The sequence below is a fragment of the Myotis nattereri genome (assembly GCF_964212035.1).
Source record: "Myotis nattereri genome assembly, chromosome: 8".
NCBI lineage: Eukaryota > Metazoa > Chordata > Mammalia > Chiroptera > Vespertilionidae > Myotis > Myotis nattereri.
Window position 1 is genome coordinate 62,761,529 of NC_138083.1, and position 23,395 is coordinate 62,784,923.

The 23,395-nt window shown below is 40.9% G+C and overlaps 1 protein-coding gene across 3 annotated transcripts in view; it reads left to right on the forward strand.

Annotated features, from left to right (window-relative positions):
• RAB31 (RAB31, member RAS oncogene family) overlaps positions 1–23,395 on the forward strand; it is a 129,631-nt gene that overhangs the window by 69,301 nt on the left and 36,935 nt on the right. For all 3 annotated transcript variants that reach the window (XM_081096869.1, XM_081096870.1, XM_081096871.1), the window contains 2 exons: positions 11,339–11,410; positions 13,618–13,724. In XM_081096869.1, coding sequence (XP_080952995.1) covers positions 11,339–11,410; positions 13,618–13,724 — 179 coding nt within the window. The remainder of the gene's footprint in view (positions 1–11,338; positions 11,411–13,617; positions 13,725–23,395) is intronic.

The window sequence follows — 23,395 nt, forward strand, 5'->3', positions numbered from 1 at the left end:
TTCATAGCCCTAGAATCTATGGTCAAGAAAGTGGTTCACAGTTCATAGGCCACTGCTAGAGTCAGAGAAAGTTTGACTTGCGGGAGTCAAACCTGAAGAATGAGGCCTCTTACAAGCTCAGAACTAGCTGGTCTTTGTCTTCTCCTCACTTGCCCTGCAGCCACAGGAAATAGCAGGCCCAGCTCCACACACCACCAGCAAAGAGCACACATTCAAAATCTGGCTCCTTAGCTGACTGTTGGCAGGGAATGCTTCACCCTATGGCATCTTCCCCCCAAACCCATCAGAGCACGGTTTTCCTAGGAACCTCCCTTCGTTGAGAGAGAGTAAATATACGATTTTGCTGCCCCTCCTTCCAAGAGAACAGTGCCTTTAATTAGTGCAAATTGAGATCTGATGAGAGAAATATTCTAAAGATTGCCCCTCCCCCCTCTCCCCTCCCCCGCATGGTCAGAAGACAGATTAGAAGCTTGCCGTTAGGTGTATGCTGTTAAAAATGAGATCAATAGCTATCAATACCCCTGTGCCATGTCGTTTTCTTTTAGAAGAAGCCTCAGGAATCACCTTCAGTTAAAAGGTGAGTCAGCCATAGCTGAAGAGGTACAGTGATGTTTAAAATTGGCGACAACAGCTGCAGAAGGAAAGCATGGCAGTGCTATTTGAGGAGGGGCGTCGCTAGCAGCTGTGTGGGCAGAGCTGGAGCCACTTCGCTGGCATATATCCCCAGAGCTGTGCTGTTTGGGCGTGTTGATGTCATTTAGGAAATTAGGAACTAAGGTGCAGAACTGCCCTTTTGGGTGTCAGGATGCCGCTGACAGGAGAGAAGGAGGAAGGACATGTCCACATGTTAGAATAAATTTAGTAAGTCCTTTGGAAAACACTCAAAACATTTCTGCACGTGGCCAGTGAGATGGGAAAGCTGGGAGTGAAGGAAAGGGAATGGGAAGTGTGAGACAGGAACAGTGGGGAGGAAAATCTCAACCCTGAGTTGATCTTAGAAAGCAAGGATGAGCTTCTGCCTGATAGTAGACCCAGCCCCCTTCCCCTTCTCCACCGACGCCTCCCCTATATCTTCCTCAGGGACAGTTAGGTTCTAGGAGGGAAGGTGACTGTTAGAGTCTTCACAAGTTCGCCACGATGTTTTTGCTGGTGTGCATTTTAGTTTGGGATGCCCTACGCAGCTTCTAATTGTGAGACACTGTCTGGCCTTTGGGTTGAAGCCAATTTCCATTCTGCTGACTCTCGGAGTACCCTTGGCAAAGATTACAGCATCCGAGCTGGAGATAGGCATTGGGGGGTGAGGTAGGGTTGCATTTATTAAGCATCTAAGAAGTACTCTACCTGGTTGTGTTTCCTGTTCTCCCCTCCTCTCCCTATTTTTTCTTTTATACAGTTAATTTCCTAAATCTGGGTAAAGTGCAGGCAAAGGACACTATGAGGCCTATAAATCTCATTCTTGACAAGGAAATTAGGCACCTGGACTTCATGTAATTACCAAAAGGACATGCTCCTGAGGTGCTCAAGGACACATCTAAACAGGGACAGCTGGCGTGTCCTCAGAGCACAGACATTGCTGTTTGGAGAGTTTTATCCAGAGCAGCCTCTTTGAAGGCAGCCTGACTTCATCCTCACTCCAAGAAAACATTCACTTTTTGAGGCCAGTGATCTTGTCTTCTTCCCCTTTTCTGTTTGTTTCCTGTGGCTGCTGTAACAGATGACCACAGATACTAAATATACATTTAGTATATTCCTTCTCTCACAGTTCTGAAGGTCAGAAGTCCAAAATGTGTCTTATGGCCAATATAAACTGCAGTCAGGGCTGTGTTCCTTTCTGGAGGCTCCGGGAAGAATCAGTGTCCTTGCCTCTTTCAGAGCGGCTGCCTGTTTTCCTCGGTTAGTGGCCCCTTCCTCCATCTTCAGCAGCACAGCATCTTCAAGTCTCTCTGACTCTCTTGCCTCCCTTTTCCACTAGTAAGGATGGTTGGGTTGACATTGGGCCCACTAGGACAATCTCCCCATCTCAGGATCAGTTGGTTAGTAACCTGAACTCCAACCTTAATCCCCCTTTGCCATGGACCATAATATATTCACAGATGCAAAGGATTAGGACATGGACATCTTCAGAGGATATCATTCTGCCTACCAACTCATATCTCCCCATTGCTAAGAACAGTATCTGTCATGTATCTAGTGTTCAGTAGATACTTGTCAAATAAATGAGTAAATTCAGCATAAGCTAAATCTTCATTTCATCATCTTAAGCAATGTTTTATTTCGGAGAAGCAACTGAGGGGTGGGCAAAGCATGGGGTGTGTTGTTAGAATTCCTGTGTTCAAGGTCTAGTTCTACCATAGAAGAGCTGGGTGTCTGTGGGCAATTTACTTAACCATTCTGAGCCCATTCCCTCATCTATAAAATGAGAACAGCCCTATCGTCTACCTGTCTTGACAGGGTTATTGATTCATCACGTGTTCAGTCATTAAATATGAGTCCCTGCTGTGGCCCAGATAGGGGGTCAGGGATGGGTTCTCAGAGGAGGTGGCAGTTGAGAAAAGGTGTGATGAAATGAAGGAGTAAGCCTTGTGGATGTTGAGGGGAGCAGGGTCCAGGTTGGGGGAAGGTATGTGGGGAGGCCTTGAGGCTCCATGTGGCTGCTTGTGTCGGAGCAGAGAGGAGGCCAGGGGCTGGAGGCAAACAGGGGAGGGGCCTAGTGTTTGAGTGTCTAGGGCGGTGATGGTGAACCTTTTGAGCTCGGCGTGTCAGCATTTTGAAAAACCCTAACTTAACTCTGGTGCCGTGTCACATATAGAAATTTTTTGATATTTGCAATCATAGTAAAACAAAGACTTATATTTTTGATATTTATTTTATATATTTAAATGCCATTTAACAAAGAAAAATCAACCAAAAAAATGAATTCGCCTGTCACCTCTGACACAAGTGTCATAGGTTCGCCATCACTGCCCTAGGGGATGAGAAAATGGACATGCATCATGTTATGCTCTCTTCTTGTGTATTTGTTTGAAAATTTCCATAATAAAATGTTGAAAATAGATTTAATGGTCTATGTAAATCAAGCATGTCAAACTCAAAGGCTAACATGGGCCAAATAAACAAGGTTTAAGTTTATGTGGGCCACAAAAGAACAAAAGCTTCAATTTTCACAGAAAGGTAGGTTTATTCTGATAGAGACATGATGAATACAAAGGGCTGAAATAAGTGAGTAATTGTTAACATAAAATAATTGAACATTTTAATAAAAATTTATGTTTTTCTTGAACATTAACTTACCAGACACTGAATAACTGCACAAATTAATAAGCGTAACGTAAATAAACCTATTTTTCTTGTTCTCCAAAAGCAAAATATTTCCTGTTGCGCACACCAAAAAAGTCAGTCCAAGACTAATGACGTGGCAATTGACTGCTAAAATATTCGCTGCTAGTATTAGTAGAGAGAAATGGTGTGCCTGTGCGTAAGGAAATGAATGCAACACGATTATAGTAATCAGCCATTAGCAAACATAGTTTGTTATTAATAATTATGTATAACAGGATAGTGTAAAAATTAAGTTATGAAATTTTTATTAAAATGTTTCTTACATACCGTTATATTGGCTGGGCCACAAAAATATTCATTGTGGGCCACATGTGGCCCATGGGCCGTGAGTTTGACATGCTTGATGTAAATAAATGTCATAAAGTCAGCTGTTAAATCAGGGTTCCTCTGGCTATTGTATAGCCAGTGCGGAGGCCACTGCAATATCTAAATGTTCTGATGGAAGCTTCTGGATGGCAATCAAGGCAAGATGGCCTGGGCTGGGGAAAAGAGGGAGGAGTGGCTGAGGAGTGCTGCATCAGGCCCTGCCATGGCGGCTCTCAGACCCTGGGTCTGTCCTGTTTGGGCATGTTCCCTGGTGATGTTTGCCTGTTGTCCCATTCTTCAGGGAGACTTATCTCAAAGTTGGACATTTACATGGAACGGGAGGGCTAAGGATGAGAGACTAAATCAACCTGAGCAGAGAAGAGAGAGGTAGAGACATGACCAACCTGAATGGCATTTCCTCCAACTGCATAAAATGGTGGCTGTGGGGTGGGATGGGCCATAGTTCTGGACTTTTAGGAGATTCCATTTGCTCCTCAACACAGGGATTAGCTCTGAGGTTCCCTGCAGTTGGGTATTCATGAAAAAATGAATTTCAGTAGCATTTCAGAACTTTGATTTTGTTTTATGCATTATTCTAGGCATCAAAATATGCCAGTTCATTACCTTGTCTTTTAAAAGACACTAATCCATACCCTCCCTACAACACCTTTTTAATGGAAAAATGTTTGGACTTGTGATGGATCATTTTCTCCTACAGAAAATTTGCACAGCACCTTGTCCATAGAAGTCAAATGCATGACAGGTCACCTCTAAGCCCCACCCCCTCCTGGTACTTAGCTTCATCCCTTTGATTCCTGAATGCTGAGGAAGCTCTTTGATGTTAATTGGCACATTAAAAGAAACAAGTAGCCGAAACCGGTTTGGCTCAGTGGATAGAGCCTGTGGACTGAAGGGTCCCAGGTTCGATTCCAGTCAAGGGCATGTACCTTGGTTGCGGGCACATTCCCAGTGGGAGATGTGCAGGAGGCAGCTGATCGATGTTTCTAACTATCTCTCTCCCTTCCTCTCTGTAAAAAATCAGTAAAGTATATTTAAAAAAAAAAAAAAGAAACAAGTAAAACGAAAGGGGAAAAAGTCCCCTTCTCATTGCAAAAGTACCATATCCTTTTAAAATTTTTTAAAAAATTAGAAATATTAAAATAAATGGTGGTCTGCCTGTGTGGAATTATTCAGAAATAACCACTGTTAACAATTCAGTATGCTGTAATCTCCCAGCCCCTTTTCTGTTCAACTTTATAAACTTTTGGGCTTTAGGACATTTGTGTAAGCATATGAAACAGACCCTCTGCTTTTCTGTGGAGAGAGAGGGTCTGTGTGAAAGTCAGGGATGTTCTTCTGAATGGCACAGAGAGAACTTTCAGTAATGGTTTTTCCATTCAGCTTTTGCCAGCTGAGAATGTTGGGAATGCCAGGAATTTCCCTCTACCACTTCCCTCCTTGTTTGAGTCCTAATGGCCCTCAGGGTGTTTTGGCTTCTGCCCTTGACAGTTCGTGGCCCCAGTGCTCTGTGGGAGGGGGAGCATTTCTGACTGTGCACTGGCACCTGCGCTAGGCCAGCACCGGCTCTCAGGATGCTTTGAAGCGACTCCCCGGGGACAGAGCGTTCTCTGAAAATCATAGTATAGAACCAATCCCGGCAAGCTCCTGGACCCGATGCCTGAGACTTGGGGCCTGGATAATCCTCATCTGGGGAGGCCCACCCCAGCTGGAGCCTGTCCTTGTTTGGAAACTTCGTGTATTTTCCACCACTGCTCATTCTTGACATGCCGAGTTTTGCTGCTGTGGAATTTATGATGCCACAAACCTGCATTTAAGGAATTTTGCCTGAAGCAGACTGGGTGGTCTGAGGGATTAGGACATTTCTTGGAATAATACTTTCCACTGTGTGCTGAGTACACACACACACACACACACACACACACACACACACACACACGATAGTGTGGGACAGGCAGAAGGGAGGTTTGTGTTGCAGGTAAGGCCTCTGTGAAATCAAGAGTCCGGCAAGGGAGGGAGGTTCTTTCTATCCAGAGCCTGCCTCACCGTGGCCGCGGGTGTTGTCACGGAGCTGGAAGAACCTTCGCTGTCACCACCGACCCTATCCTTACCTTTTCCTCCATTTTATAGAATATGGAACAGTGTAAAGCCAGGCACTGTCTCCGGATCCCGCCTTGAGTCTAGATCTTCATACTACGCCCTATGGCCGGTTCTGAGCACACTGGTTCCCTAGATGTTAATACGTACTACTTCAAAAATAAATGAGAAATCCTGAGTTCAAACAAAATAAATGGTTTTTTTACTATAAACATTTTTCAGAGTCTCTAAGGTACTAATAATATCTTGTAAGCCTCCAGGGAACATTGTTATACGTGGTGTTTCTCAAACTTATTTGGCTAAGAAAGCTTTTTTTTCCAGAAAGCACCTCAAGGATACAGGGTTCTGCAGAAGACCTTCGGAAAATACCAAACTAGGCCATCTTTCCTCCTGTGCCATTTCATGCTCTTCAGAAACCTGAGTTTAATTGCTCTGCCTAATAGTCCATTATATTGCTAAGCCAAATTTATGTTTTCAGTTCCTGATGGTTAGGCATTGAGGGTGGTTCCAATTTTTCAGCATTATTGATCATTCTAGAATGAATTCTGGTTCCTTTGTGATCATCTCTGATTATTCCCTTAAGTAGTGGAATTGTTGAATCAAAGTGTATGAACGTTTTCAATGTTCTCAAAATACACTGGCCAGTTGCTTCTACCAGTTGATGAAAGCCGGGACAGGGTTATTAGCATCCATCTGTCAAAGCTGAGGACCTAAGGAGCTCGAAGGCCATTCCCTTCTCTCTTATCCTGTGGACCAGGGATGGAGAACCTTTTTTCTGCCAAGGGCCATTTGGATATTTATAACATCATTCTCGGGCCATACAAAATAATCAACTTAAAAATTAGCCTTGCCGAAACCGGTTTGGCTCAGTGGATAGAGCGTCAGCCTGCGGACTGAAAGGTCCCAGGTTCGATTCCGGTCAAGGGCATGTACCTGGGTTGTGGGCACATCCCCAGTAGGAGATGTGCAGGAGGCAGCTGATCGATGTTTCTCTCTCATCGATGTTTCTAACTCTCTATCTCTCTCCCTTCTTCTCTGTAAAATATCAATAAAATATATTTTAAAAAAAAGTTAGCCTGCTATATTTGATCGAATATTTAATTAACTCACCCGTAATGCCTTGGCAGGGCCAGACCAAATGATTTCTCAGGCCATTCTCCACCCCTGCTGTAGACAATCAACAATGAAAAAACAAGCATTTCTCCTGGCTGGTATGGCTCAATTGGTTGAGCATCATCCCATGCACCGAAAGGTCACTGGTTCAGTTCCTGGTCAGGACACATACCCAGATTGCAGGTTCCATCCTAGGTCAGGGTGTGTGCGAGAGGCAACCAATTGATGTTTCTCACATCCATGTTTCTCTCTCCCTCCCCCCTTTTCTCTCTCTCTAAAATGAATAAAAACATATTTTTTTTAAAAAAAAAAAAAACAAGCACTCACACATACTAAGAACACAAGCAGCCATTTCTTTTGAGGGGACAAATTGGCTTTTCACAATTTCCTGTGTTTGTTCTAAGAGTTCTAAGAGTTATCTGAACATTTTAATTTGGTATTACAGATACTCTGTTTGATAGTTAGAGAAGAAAGAATTTTGAATTGGCATCTGTTTTGCTAATTTTCAAATAACCTTTCAAGGTGAGATTTAAAAATTTTTTATCAACTTCCCCTGATTGTGAACTTTGTTTCTAGAAGAAATCTCCTATGGGAGTGCTTTGTCAGTCTTCTGACCCCGTGGAAATTGAATCATGTCATGAGTATTGAGGCTGATTGTGGTGCTTTTGTTTTATATTCGTATGAGGAAAAGTATGTATGTTGTAGGCTGGAAGTGATTTATCTTATTGTCCTCCACAAGTATTATCCTTTGGTCAATGCATTATTGGGTTTTAGAACTGAGATGCAAACTTGAAGTCATTAAAACTCCCAAGTCCCCGGCAATAAAGTCGTGTAAGTGGCTTCACCAACAGATTTATTTCAAAATGATTCCATTTGGAGGAAGGAAAGAACAAGTAATGCATTATATACAAAGACCTATTCAATAATTCATGAGACCAGCACACCAGTGACCATTTTAGATTCAGTTCATGGTCTTACAGCTGAAAATGAACTCTGTCTTAGAAGATAGCCACGGTTTGTCCCTCTCTGTGTTTGCGCCCACATGTACCTTGATTTTTGAGATACACATTTTGTACTGATTCTCCTATTTGGTGTGTTTAAATGGACCAGTCTTATATGGAGGCTACTTTGAAAAAAATGAACATTTTATATGATCGCGCTACAAGGACACTTTTATATGCATTCCCTACCCGTAGCAAACCAGGACTGTTTCAAAAATACATTGTGGTATTTTTCTTCGTTTGGGCAGAAATTTTTATTTTGTTTTCTACATGTGGAGTGAATTGCCAAAGGATGGATTAAAATAGTTTTATTGATGCCTAATATTATAACAAACACAGTGTTGGGCAGTCATTGACTATGGAAAGGCACACGTGGAAATGGCGTGCTGTCCTCTGGTGAGTCCTGGCAAGAGGCCCAGGCCCTTCAGCTGGGAACTCCTGAGTTCATCCTGAGCTCCATCCAGCCCACAACCACAGAGGCACCAGCTTCTTTTTAAGGTGGTGCCGTGCATGAGGGCATGGAGTTGGGCAAGAGTTGCCTGCTTCTGTCCACTCTGTGAGAGCCGCACTAGCAGTAAAAGGGGAACAATGAAAGGGAAACCTGCGGGCTGATGTTGGCAAGTACTTATTCCAGGATAAGTATTGGGTGAAAAATAAAAATGAATGAGTGATACTTCTGTTGTTTGCTGGAAAAGCTTCAGGATCCGTTCTTGCTTCCTTCCCTCCCTGTGCCCTCTCCTACTCCCCAATAAAAATGGCTACTTTTTTAAGAAGTTAAAAACCATTTTATTTAAAAATCATTGTAAAAATGTATACTATTCAGACTCTTGTAAGGAAATGTACAAATCACTAAGAAATCCCACTGTTAACATTTTGAGAAGCATTTCATACCTGTACACACAGACACCTACACACATTTTACTTAAATTATATTATGCGGCATATGCTGCTTTGAGTCTGTTTTTTCATTTAACAGTATGTCAGAGATACCTTTTCCCAGAAATAAAAATCCTCCTCATCATTTTAATTGTTGTGGAATATTCCCTTACATACATATACCATTGGTGCATTCTCTATGATTAATCTAGGTTGGTTTCATAATATTTGCTCCCATGTGTAACCGAGATTGTATCTTTGTGTGTATGAAGATAACTCTAGTATATGTTCCTACAAGTGGAAATACTGGTTTAACCAGTATGCACATTTAAACTTTTGATATATATTACCAACAGTGGCTTTGAAAGAAGGTGTTTCTTTTTAAAAAATACAATTCATTTATATTTTAGGTATACAACATGATGATTTGATGTATGTATACATAGTAAAATGATTACTATTGTCAGTGTAATTAACATATCTTCTTACCTTTTTTTACTTGTGAAAGCATCTGAAATCTAGCTTTTTGGCAAATTTCCAGATTTAACATACTATTATTAACCACTAGAGGCTCGGTGCATGAAATTCATGCACTCGGTGTGGGGGCAGGGGGCTCAGCCTGGCCTACACCCTCTCGCAGTCTGGGAGCCCTTGGGGGATGTCCGACTGACGGCTTAGGCCTACTCCCCATGGAGAATGGGCCTAAGTTGGCAGTCAGACATACTTAGCACTGCCGCAGAGGCAGGTGAGGCTACCGCTACCACTGCTGCACTCGCCAGCCATGAGCCTGGCTTCTGGCTGAGCGGTGTTCCCCCTGTGGGAGCCCACTGACCACCAGGAGGCAGCTCCTGCATTGAGCATCTGCCCCCTGGTGGTCAGTGTGTATCATAGCGACTGGTCATTCCGCCGTTTGGTCGATTTACATATTAGCCTTTTATTATATAGGATAGTCATGGTGCTGTACATTACATCTCTAGAACTTATTCATCTAACATAATGACAACTTTGTCCCTTTGACCAACATCTTCCATCCTCCCAGCCACCCTAAACTCCTTGTAGCCACTGTTCTACTCTCCACTTCTATATATTTAACTTTTTTAGATTTCATATATAAGTGAGATCATGCAGTTTTTTTCTTTCGGTGTCTAGCTTATTTCATGTAGCATGATGTACTCCAGGCTCATCCATATTGTTGAAAATGGCAGGATCTCTTTCTTTTATAAGGCTGGATAATATTCCATTATATATACATATAAATATATGTATACACACATACATATACATATGTATATGTACATACATATATATACATATATCTCACATTTTCTTATCCATTCATTCGTTGATGAACACTTAGGTTGTTTCCATGTCTTATCCATTGTGATTAATACTGCAGTGAAGATGGGAGTGCAGATATCTCTTTGAGGCACTGATTTCATTTCTCTTGATTGTGTATATACCCCAAAGGGATCCTATGGTAATTCTACTTGTAATTTTTTGAGGAACCTTCATAATGTTTTCCATAATGGCTGTACTTACATTCCCACTAACAATTTATAAGGGTTCCCTTTTCTCCACATCCTCACTAACACTTGTTAGCTTTCAGGGTTTTTGTTTAATAGCCATCCTCATAGATATGAGGTGATATCTCATTGTGGTTTTGAATTGCATTTCCCTGATGTTCAATGATATTGAGCATCTTCTTATAAGAAAGTCTTAAAATAGATTCCCATGTAGTTTAGTGCCTCCCTTACCAATTCCGTACTGACTGGATATGATAAATCTTTTGAATATTTAATAAATTAATAAATGCCTCATTATTGCTTTTATTTTATTTTAGTATAATTGGACATGGTTTAAAATATTCATTGGCAATTTATATCTCTTCTTCTGTGACCTATCTACCTATCGCCTTTGTCCATTTTTTTTTGTTGTTGAGCTGAATTATCTTTTTCTTATTGACTTCCAAAACCCCTCCAAAATATATTCAAAGATACATTCTTCAACTATACATAAAATCTATATGTATCCTGCTTAGGGATAAACGATTCCAGTGACCGATGAGACTTGCTTTGTTCCCATTCTGGAATGGAGCTCATCGCTCTCACCATTTGTCATGTGGTGGAGGGATGCAGCCATCCAAGACCCGAGGGCGGTTGCCAAGGTGCCCTTGCTGCAGTATTCCTCATTAATGGCTCAGTGAGGGTCTTGTGACCTGTGCAGTCTCCTCTCTTCCTCTTTTTGGGAAACATCTTTTACTTACTGCTGTGTAATTCTAATAAGATTGCCCTGGGTCAGCCATATCAAATAAGTGATGAGCAGCAGAGAAAAGACAATTCATAGGATATTAATATTTAAAAGAAAATTTATTTTTGGCCTTTGCCCAAGAGTGAATTTCATGGTCTGTGAACCTTAAGCGTATATGTGTAGTCAAGGAGAAATATTTATATTTGATATGAACCCTGGGAAAATTCTAGGGGGGATTCAGGGATCTTCTAGGGGTGCTGTAGGGTAAAGTTTTACATTTAATTTGGGGTTGCATAAAATGCATTCACTTTGGCCTAAAACTATTTATTGTTCCTAAACAGTTCCATTCCTTGGCTCCCATGTACTATCGTGGATCCGCTGCAGCTGTCATAGTGTATGATATTACCAAACAGGTAAGCATGTCACCTTTAGAATTTAGATGTCACTTATGGTGATTCTATCTCTTAGAATGACCAAAGAAGAGATTTCACTGCTTAAATCTTGACAGTAGCCTGGAATGAGATTTCATAATGTGATTGTCAGGGATAATGAACACTAGATATTGAGTTTATATCACCTGTATGTAAGGAAGATTCCAGGTTTATCTGCTAACTTAAATAAACAACAGTGAACATTCATATTTATTTATTTATTTACTTCAGAGAGGAAGGGAGAGGGAGAGAGATAGAAACATCAATGATAAGAGAGAATTATCGATTGGCTGCTTCCTGCATACCCTCTACTGGGGATCGAGCCCGCAACCCGGGCATGTGCCCTTGGCTGGAATCAAACCCGGACCCTTCAGTCCGCAGGCCGACGCTCTATCCACTGAGCCAAACCGGCTAGGGCGAACATTCATTTTTAAAATTTGACTGTTTGCCTATAGAGGCAGGGTCATGCCTGCTAGTACTATTGTCTAGAATGTCAGCTTTTTAGGAAAAGGAAATTTATTTTTAAGTTCTGCATGCTTTATAATTATAAAAGACTTATTTTCTATTAATGCTTCAATCACACTACATAAAATGCCAAGGAGAGTGTTTATGTATGGATAGTGTGTTTGTGTACATATAAGTATATTTTTAGTGATCACATTGAGGATCCAGGATATCAACAACTGACTGCAGTGGTTTGCTGACATTTTTTTCCCACTCCTGGAGCGCTGACTCAGTGCACAGGACTGCTAGTTTAATGAGTCATCACAGTTACCATCCAGGAGTTCCTGACCACTTTTACCTAAACGTGATATCTGCCTTGGCTTGTTTCCTGGAGGACAGTTGTGAGTAAAGGACAGAAAGGAAAACAGACTCTAAAGCAGTGGTTCTCAACCTTCCTAATGCCGCGACCCTTTAATACAGTTCCTCATGTTGTGGTGACCCCCAATTTCGTTGTTACAAATTGAACATAATTAAAGCATAGTGATTAATCACAAAAACAATATGTAATTATATATGTGTTTTCCGATGGTCTTAGGTGACCCCTGTGAAAGGGTCGTTCGATCCCCAAAGGGGTCACGACCCACAGGTTGAGAACTGCTGCTCTAAAGTGTGTGTGTGTGTGTGTGTGTGTGTGCGTGTGTGTGTGTGTGTGAGAGAGAGAGAGAGAGGGAGAGAGAGAGATTCCTTTTTATTTCCTGAGGTAAACATGAACATTGTCTTAGTCCTATGATTTAGTCTTTTTTCATGGTAAGTCAAGGCTATACTTTTTTAAAAAAAATTTATTGATTAAGTTATTACATATGTATCCTTATCCCCATGTTACCCCCTATCCCCCCACTCATGCCCTCACCCCCCTATTGTCCATGTCCATTGGTTAGGCCTATATGTTTGCATATAAGTCCTTTGGTTGGTTCCCCCCCCCCCCCGCTCCCCCCACCTTCCCTCCGAGGCCCGACAGTCCGTTCGATGCCTCTCTGTCTCTGGATCTGTCCTTGTTCATCAGTTTATGTTGTTCATTATATTCCACAAATGAGTGAGATCATGTGGTATTTATCTTTCTCTGACTGGCTTATTTCACTTTTAATGGAGGTATTATTACTTTTTAAATTAAACTTATTGGGGTGATATTAGTTAATAAAATTATATAGGTTTCAAGTGTACAGCTCTATGATACATCATGTGTAATTGCACTGTATTTACCACTCAAAGTCAAATCTTCCGTCACCATATTTTGACCCCCTTTACTACTCCTCACCCCTCTTCCCTCTGGTAACCACCATACTATTGTCCATGTTTATGAAGGGTTTTTTTTCTTGTTTGCTTTCAGTTTTATTTTTTATTTGTATTTTTTGCAGAAATATTTTTATTAAATTTACTGGGGTGACATTGGTTAAGATTATATAGCTTAACTTTATCCAGTTTTAGAAAAGGAAACCTTTTATTAGTCTATTTAAGTATAATTTAGCTAATATTAGAATGTGTATCAAGATAGGAGTAGTTTGTTGATCTAGGTAAGCCTCCTAAAAATATTTTTCTCGATTAATTGTGTTGAGTTTGTATTTCTACTTGGTTGAAATACTGTATATAGAATTATACAGGATTATGTGCATAGCGTTATGTTAGGAACACATAACTCTAGTATGTTGATGGGTCTTTCCAATGCTTGATTTATCCTTTGAATTTAGGACTCATTCCATACCTTGAAGAAATGGGTGAAAGAACTGAAAGAACATGGTCCAGAGAACATTGTCATGGCTATCGCTGGAAACAAATGTGATCTCTCAGATATTAGGTAAGATGCATTTAAACTTTTTTGTGTGTAGTTAAGTTCTTCCATCCCCAAATGTCTATGTGTAAAAAGCTGTCATGCCTGTATTATCCTCATTGTAATAATTTAATCAACAGTCATTTACTTGTGATGGTCAAGGTGATATTAAGAGTAGAATTAAGGGAAAATAGTAGGGAAATGCAAATTTGATGGACCAGACAATAATGAATATTAAAATAAAACCTCCTACACACAGCACAGTTACATCCCTGACACTAAATGTCTTTGGGCTACATGGTTTTATTGTTTTTACCTTTCATTATTATTGTCATTGTTACTACAATCACCATTTTAGTAACTTTCATATGGTAAGGAGAGTTAGATTTTTTTTTTTAATTCTCACTTGAGGATATGATTTTATTGATTTTAGAGAGGAGGGGAGAGGGAGAGAGGGAGAGAGAAACATCAATGTAAAAGAGAAACATTGATTGGTTGCCTCTCATAAGCACCCCAACTGGGGACCGAACCTGAAACCTGATTAGAAGTTAGAAATTGAACCCATGACCTTTTGGTGTATGGGATGATGTTCTAACCAACTGAGCCACATCAGCCATAGTGAGAGATTCTTAACATTTTCCACACATCCCTGTTTGTTTTATTTCTATACTTAATTTAAAGATGTAGTAAAGTCTGTAAAATCACTGTTTTGTCCTAAGATCTGAATGTGACCCATCCTGTATGAACATTTTGGCTTGTTCCAGAAGCACTGGGTTGTTGAATTCTTATACCTGGAGAGATGTTTGTAGACACACAGTCCACATGGGCTAGAGATTTGATGATAACTCTATCTAGCCTGATAAGCTACTTATTTTTATTCAATAAAAATTTTATGAAAGAAAAATAGAGAATTTTGGTTGTCTCCATTCCTCTGGTTAATTTAATTCTCAGCAATCCCAGTATTTGATTTTTATACAGCCAGTGGCATCATGCTCCAGGTTTTGCTAATCCAAATATGATTAAACCAAAGTTAAATAACAGTGAAAAAAGATCTTGCAAAAGCTCTTAACATGGCTTTCAACAAATTGCTCTGTTTCTTTGGGTTTTCAAAAGCTTTATATCACATTACATTGGGTTGGTTTATAATAGCAGCCATCAACACCAATTAATCATTTGTTTTTCTGGGGGCTGGACCAACCTTTAAACTCCCCAGACTTAGTTCAGATCCCTAGCTTCTTTACTGTAATCCTAAAATAGTTTACTTGTATTCCCAGTTTAACTTTTGTCATTAGAAGGGGGTAGCATGGGTGGGTAGAGATGGCCTTTTCTGAGAGAAGGCGCTATCATCTGACACCATTGAACTGCAGTAAAGATGTGACGTTTAAGTGAATTAAGCCTTGTATATTGTGGGAGAGCTGACAGACTAGAATCTACGCAGAAAATGATTTAAACTTGAATGGGATTGTTTGGTTACATGGAACCAAAACCCAATTGAAATTAATTTCAGGAAAGAAAAAAAAAAAGGAATTTATTGGAAGGCACTGGTACTACATGGTAAAAAAAACAGAGCTGCCTTTAGCTCTGGTATGCCATATATTCCAACTTTAGTTTCTGGCACTCTTTGTTTCTAGTCATTTCTATGGAAGGATTTCCCCCATCATGACAAGGCATTTGTGGTCAAGGGAGGGGACTTGAGTAATACAAAATTATTTTTCCCGCATAACTTTAAGAATGGGAGGGTGACTAGTTTGGAAGATGGGAAGTTTCTAGTAAAGTACAGTCTGGGCAGACAAAACATGTCTGTGACATGTTGGCTTGGCTACTGGCACCTAAAGACACTATTTCTGAGGGTGAAATAGCACTGTATAGGGCACTCCTCAGCAAGCATTCTGCTTTGTGCTAGCCAATTCCCACATGTACAGTTTCCATAATGCATGATTCACCCATCTCACCTCCAGCCACAGATTCACTCACAGCCCTTCCATGCCCAATGGGAGACAATGCAAGACCACCTCCCAGCTATACATCCAGTGGAGACATCATGGGCCACTGTCACACGAGTCCTAGTTCTCTGGCTAATATAATACCCTTTCTCTTCTAGTTTGGCCTCAGTGAAGTCTGAATGTGGCTTCTAAGACCCCGCAGTTGTAGTTTGGAATATGTATCTTTTCTTATACTCAAAGTTATTTTAGATCTGCCTGTTATTGAATCATGCAGAAAGAAATGATTCCCTTTGCAATTTTCCTTCCAACCTCTGGTTAAGTCAACAAGAAAAACTAGTTTGATGCTAGTAAGTAAAAAAAATGTAAACATTTAAATGTTAATATTTTTATTAAGATAATTTCTAAACCATAAAATGCACCTGTTTGAAGTATATAGGTCAATCAGTGTTAGCATATTTATAGAGTTATGCAGTCGTTATGACATCTAATTTTAGAACATTTCTATCATCCAACAAAGAAACATCATGCTCATTTATAGTTACTTCCAATTTTGTATCATTTTCTCTTGTGTGTGATCTAATCTCATGCTGTTTTGTACAGTAACATGCTGTACAGGCTTATGCCTAGGAGCAATGGAATATGCCATATATCCTAGGTGTGTCGTAGGCTGTACCATCTAGACTTGTGTAAATGCTCTCTGTGATGTTCGCACAATTTCTTAGAACATATCCCTGTGGTTAAGCAGTGTATGGCGGTAGTTGTCTGCAAAAGGCCCTCCACCTTAGACTGCTTCCTCTGTCTCTCTGTCTCTGTCTCTTGCTCTCTGAAAGGGAGAATAGGAAGTATAAAAATCAGTATGAAAAACTTATTATCCTCAAGCTCACATGGAGCATTCTCCAGGGTAGACCAAATATTAAGCCGTATCAGAAACTTCAATAAATTTAAAACAATTTAAAATCATACAAAGTATGTTTTCAGATTACAATGGAGTTATATTAGAAACCATCAACAAACATGTGAGGATGTGAAAAACTGGATCACTCACAAATTGTGTAAAATGGTGCAGCCACTTTAGAAAATAGTGCGGCAGTTTTTAAAAATTTATCTTGATTGTTGAAAGTATTACAGTTGTCCCCCCTTTCCCCATACGGACCCCCTTCACCCAGCAATTTAAAAAAAAACCCTAAATATGCAATTACCATATGTCCCAGCAGTTGCACTGTTGGGCATTTATCCCACAGAAATGAAAACTTTGATTTATACAAACCTGCACATGAATATTCATAGAAGCTTTATTTGTAATTGTCCCAAACTAGAATCAGCCCAGATGTCCTTCAAAGGTGAATGGCTTAAACAAACTGTGGCGTATCCATGCCATGGAATATTACTCAGCAATAAAGAGAAACAAACTAGTTGTACGTGCAACTTGGGTGAACCTCGAGGGGAATTATGCTGAGTGAACAAAGCCAGTTCCACAGGTTTCATAGTGTATGATTCCAGTCGTGTAATACTTTGAAACGGAAACATTTTAGAAATAGAGGACAAACTAGTGGCTGCCAGAGGTGATGGTTAGGGGCTGCGTAGGCAGGAGAGAGGGAGGAAAGGGGGCATGGATATTTAAGGACAACACAAGTTCTCCTTATCATATCGGAACTGTTCAGTATCTTCTCTGTGGTAGTGGACATGTGAACCGACACGGGTGATAAAATGGTGTAGAACTTGCCCTGCCAGTTTGGCTCATGGATAGAGTGTTGGCCTGCAGACTGAAAGGTCTCAGGTTCGATTCTGGTCAAGGGCATGTACCTTGGTTACAGGTTCCCTGGCCCTGGTTGGGTGCATGCAGGATGCAACCAATCGATGTTTCTCTCTGTCTCTCCCTCTCCCTTCCACTCTCTAAAAATCAATCGAAAAATATTCCCTGGTGAGGATTAACAAAAAATAAAATATAGAAAATGGTGTAGAACTTTACACACACACACACACACACACACACACACACACACACACACACGTACCAATAAAACTGGAGAAGTCATCCTGGCTGGGTGGCTCAGTTGGTTGGAGTGTTATTTCTTACACCAAAAGGTTGCAGATACAATTTCCTATCAGGGCACATACCTGGGTTGCGGGTTTGATCCCTGGTGGGGTGCGTACAAGAGACAACCAATCGATGTTTCTCTCTTTCTGTCTCTCTTTAAAAATTAAAAAAAACAAACATATCCTGGGGTGAGGATTAAAATAAAAATACTGGGGAAATATAAGTAATACAGAGTGAATCAATGGCGATATCCTGTTTGTGACATTATACTGTAGATTTGAAAAATGTTGCCATTTGGGGAACCTGGGCAAAGTGTACAAAGAATCTATTGGTATCATTTCATATAACTATGCTACATGAGAATCTCCAGTTACTTCAATAAAAATTTCAGTTAACAAAAAGCTGATTGAGGTAAAAATAATAACTAAATGTTAAAACAATGCCGTATGTATAGATATATATATATATTCTCAATATATGATTAATATATATTAATATGTATATTTTAACTAAATGTTAAAATAATGCCATATGTATAGATATATATGATCTCAATATATATGATTAAATAGAGTTTTGGGGCCAAATGATGAATTTATCCCCAGAACATACAAGGTACAAAAGGAAGGAAAATCAGATAACTATATTAAAAACTCCCATTTAGGAATGTGGGGAAGGGGAATCCTGATGGATTGGTCCTTGCCCAGAGTATAAACAAACCTTCTCCCACTAGATAAGCATGGTCTGGTAAGCATAGTCTGAAGTGACCCATCGGCTTGTTGACACCTTTCCATGGCAGTGGAATCGGATTCTTGGTCAACCAATCTGGCTGCTCCAGATTCTGCCTGCTGGTACGACTTTTTCTGGGGAGTTAGCCAAAACTCGCACTCCAAACTTTATTTAGAACTTGACCTTCTTTTACTTTAATCCTAAAGCACTTTGCTCTCCTATAATTGTCAGACACCATATTTTATTTTCGTTGGAGTTTGGAGCGGGACAGTATCTAGGTTTGGTTGGGTATGTGAGTATGTGTGTGTTTGTGTGTGCATGTGTGTAGGATAGCCAGTCTTATCCAGCGGACTGTGGTCATGTAAACTTGTGCATCCTTATGAGGAGCTTTGTTTGCCTGTCGTATTTTGAGAGGGACTGGAATTTGAATGGAGTTAACTCCCTGGGCTTGAGTCGGCCCACTGAGGTATCTGTGTGCAGAAGTGCCTCCAGAAGAGATGCCCATCGAGTTAGTGTGTTTCATATTCATGGCCCTACCTGAACGGCATTCAGAGGCATCTAGTCGGGGGCATTCAGGACTCCTGGTTTTGATTTTTTTTTAAGCTTCTGATCTTTGTGAGAGATTTTCCTGGGTATCTTGACGAATTCCAGACAAAATCTTTCTGTGCCAAGTTGTTGTGACATTGGAGTAATGTGTAGTCTCTTGAATCTGAGGTGAGGACGTAAACTGGATTGATGCTACTGTAGCTGAGCAGGCTGTACACAGTAGGTGCTCAGTGGATGTCACTTCCCTCCTTTCCTGTGGTGCCTCTCCCTCCCCAGTGGAGATGGGCCTTGTAGAGAAGCTCTGGTAAGGGAGTGTGCCATTCCTGATGGGGCCTGGGAGACGGGGCTTCCCCCTTTTCCCTATCATCTCCTGATGCTGAAGTAGGGATTGCAAACTTGAGGACATTTTAGGGATGTACAGGGTTGAAAGACAGTAAGAAAACCTCGACTGAAGTGATTGTGCAGGACCTGAGGTAACAGCTGACTTGAAGAGCATGGGCAGCTCAGACCGGAGAGCGAAAATGGTGTGATTTGCCTAAGTCAGATGGCAGGAGAAGCTGACATGAGTCTGTGGCGGGCCACCAAGTTTCTGAGCAAGTAGTGCATGGCATGGCGCTGATTCCAGTAACTCTGAGGAGAGCAGATTTGGCCTGGGGTCTATACAGAAAAGAAATGTTCTTCAGAGAGAATCTAAGGAGCCCAGGAAGAAACTGCCCGGCCTTGTGTTGGGCCTGGTGGAAGAATTGGCGCAAAGAAGTCTTGAAAAGAAAAAAGTGAAATAGGTCACCTTGATTTAGTAGTTTCAGAAGTTCCACGAACATAAAAACACCATGGAGAGCCCTTTTTAGAAATTCAAATTCCAGGATCCAGCTCCAGAGATTCTGATTCACTAGGCAGGGGTAGGTTGGGAACATATGCATTTTTAAAAGTGATTTATGCCCTGGCCATTTTTGCTCAGTGGTAAACGCATCGGCCCGCAAATCAAAGAGTCTTGGGTTCAATTCCCAGTCAAGGGTACATACCTTGGTTGCAGGTTCCCCAACCCCAGTAGGGGTGCATGCAGGAGGCAACCAATCGATGTGTCTCTCACATCGATGTTTCTCTCTCATTCCCCCTCCTCCTTCCATTCCACTCTCTAGAAACAAATGGAAAAATATCCTTGGGTAAGGATTTTTTTTTAAGTGATTTATAAGGGGTCCACGGGCCATACTTGGAAAAGCATTTGAGTTAGATGAAAGGAATTTATGGTAGGAAAGAAGAAGGGAGTCCCAGAACCTAGCTAAGGATCTGTGCAGGTCTGACTTCAGGCCACATATGCCTGAGCTTCCCTCTCACTCTCAGACCTCATGGAGACTGGAAATAGTGGCTTATCATCACTCACAATCCAAAAGCAGTTATTTGATTTCCAAATTAGAAATTCTTCCTGATTTGCTGATCATTTGGACATTGGCCTTCCTCCAGTGGGTTCTGACTTAACCTGCTCTTCAGGCTCAATGGTCTCCTGTGGCTTTTCCTTGGAAATCCACCTCTTACTGGCATCCTTAGGGCTGTGAATGAATCAGTATGGATGAGGGAGGGATCATATAGAAGTGCTGATGGGAGAAAAGCTCTCAGGCCTGATTGATTTTATCTTGCAAATGATAGCAGTAGGAAGTTACCTAACAAAAGTGATAGTGGAAATTAGGAGTTTAGGAGTGAGGGAACCTTCTACTCAGAGGTGGTAAGTAATGACCTGGAGATAGGTCTTCTATCGTTGGCGCTCTTTGCCCAAGGTTCCTCCCATTGCCCATAAATACAACCCAGGAGGTCATCAAGGACTGCGAGTCCTCTCTCCTCTACGGAGAAATGGACTCATGGTCTCTAAGATCTTGTATCAACACTTCTGCTGTCTCTAAAGAAAGGATGAGAGAGATTGGTGGGGCTGCTGCTGGTGAGTCAAAATTTTTTTCCTGGAGTAGAGGTTGTACTCTAAGAAAGGAGCATCTCAGGGTAGAGGTGAAACTGGTGTGGGACAAAAGGAAGGAAATTTGTTCTATCAGTTTTCAGTCATTCAATTAGCAATAAATTTTTCTTAGTTCTTTTGTGTGTAGAAGGTACTATGGAAAGAACACGAAAAGCGAAGAAAGTACTTTCTTTTGAAATATTTACTTCTGTTTGGGGAGCCGAGAGTAGTACCCATGGGAAGAAAATACAAGACTGCATTTAACAGAGTTCTAAAAGTCATGGTGCGTTTAGGACAAAGGAATTCAGGAAAGGGAAAGCTCGTAGTTATCTAGAGTGATTTCGAAAGGCTTGGAAAGGTTTGCTCTCGGATGATGGATAACATGAGTCACAAGATAAACTGTTAAGGATGAGTCCTGTAGGAGGAAATTCCAGGAAGGGAAGATAATGGGCAAAGGCATGGAGGTGGGAGGGAGTGTGACATGTGTTACGGGTGAGGGGGCATCAAGAGTATCTCCCTGTTGGCTTGCCCTGGGGAATGGAGAAAAAGGTAGCTAGATAGTAAGAAGATAGTTTATGAATGACTCAAAAGTATGCAGAGTGGTTGTCCCGCCAGGGCATGTGCCTGGGTTGCAGGCTTGATCCCCAGTGTGGGGTGTGCAGGAGGCAGCTGAACGATGATTCTCTCTCATCATTGATGTTTCTAGCTCTCTTTCCCTCTCCCTTCTCTGAAATCAGTAAAAACATATTTTTTAAAAAAGTATGCAGAGTGGTTCGGGCTTGATGTGCTGGGCCTGATGCTCTTGCCCCCTCATCCCTGTCTCTCAGACCCGTGAATTGTTGCTTGCACGCAACATACCCGAGAAATTGATCCTAATGACAGCTGTATTTTGTACATTTTCATACTATTTTATGAGTGTAATACAGTTTATCTGTCCATCTTACTGTTGATGGATATTTGAGTCACGGCATTGTCTTTTCCTGAGTCTGTTGTGGCCTCAGGTGCCTTCTTAACACAATGAATGCTCCATGTAGTCACCACCAGTTAAACAGAGGAAACCTATTTGCCAGCTTCCAGGTAGGCTGCGGGAGCATTCTAAAATCTTGAGCAAGTAAGGATTCATGCAATTTCCTGTGTTATCTAGAGCTAGAAACTTGGGTGAGAGCTGGGCTTGGCAGCCTAAGTTCTCCTTCTTCAGCTTCCTGAAATACACACAAGCCAAGTGAGAAATCACCACACATCTGTTGTTTCAAATTTTGGATAAAGTTAAGGTCTTTAGCTGACTAAAAATATATTTGGAAATAAATGTTTTTACTAAGAATGCATAAGTTGCTTTCATTACTTAGATGTGACTCCAAAACTCATTCCAGTCTTAGTAGTGGGCCAAAAGTGGATATAGGAAGTGCTTTATACAAATCAAGTAAGAGAACTTGATATGCTGGATAATAAAAATACAACTTATTCTAAATACTAAAAAACTAAAAGCACAAAAGCCAGTGAACATCAGAAGCCATCAAAAGGTCTGGAAATATTATGACCAGTGTTAAAATGCACACAGAATTTGTTTACGTGAGATGAGGAAGCAGAGTAGAGGCTGTGCTGTTAAAATATGTTTTGTGCTCCAACATGGGCTGCGCCTTCCGGTGTTTCTAGCTCCTGATGCTGTGCAGGTGGCTGAGCCTGTATCTGCTCCCTATTGTCAAGCAGGAGGCTAAGCCCTGAAGACCAAACTCCCCAGAGAGCCACACAAGGGCATCGGAATCTCTTTTTCTCAGTTTTCAAGTATTTTTAACGAAGACTCTGTAAAACATTTATGTATACTTTAAGCCTTGAAGTTTAAGGAACACTATGAATTTTAAAGAGTAAAATGAACAGCAGTGTAACTGAGTGAGCTTCCCTCCCCAGTTGTATCCTTAGCTTTTTAAAACTCTTCATCCAGAAGTAACTATTACTCTGACTTTTGTGATAATTATTTCATTTTCTTGGTATTTTACCACCCATGTTTCATTTCTAAATGACAGATTTAGTTTGTGGTTTTTTATTAAGTTTTTTAAAAAATATTTTTTATTGATTTCAAAGAGGAAGGGAGAGAGAGATAGAAACATCAATGATGAGAGAGAATCATTGATCGGCTGCCTCCTGCACACCCCACACTGATATGGAGCCCACATCCCAGGCATGCGCCCTTTATTAGAATGGAAACTGGGACCCTCGAGTCCACAGCCCAATGCTCTATCCCCTGAACCAAACTGGCAAGGGCCTGTTTTTGGACTTTATATAAATGGAATAACCCTGTATGTTTTATATGATGAATGTTGCTTGCACTCAATATACCTGGGAAATTCATCCCAATGACAGCTGTATTTTGTACATTTTCATGGCTGTATACTGTTCTGTTTTATGAGTGTAATGCAATTTATCTGCCCATCTTACTGTTGATGGATATTTGAGTTATTTCTGGTTTGGTGCTATGATGACCGCTGCGTCCTGAACGTTGTTG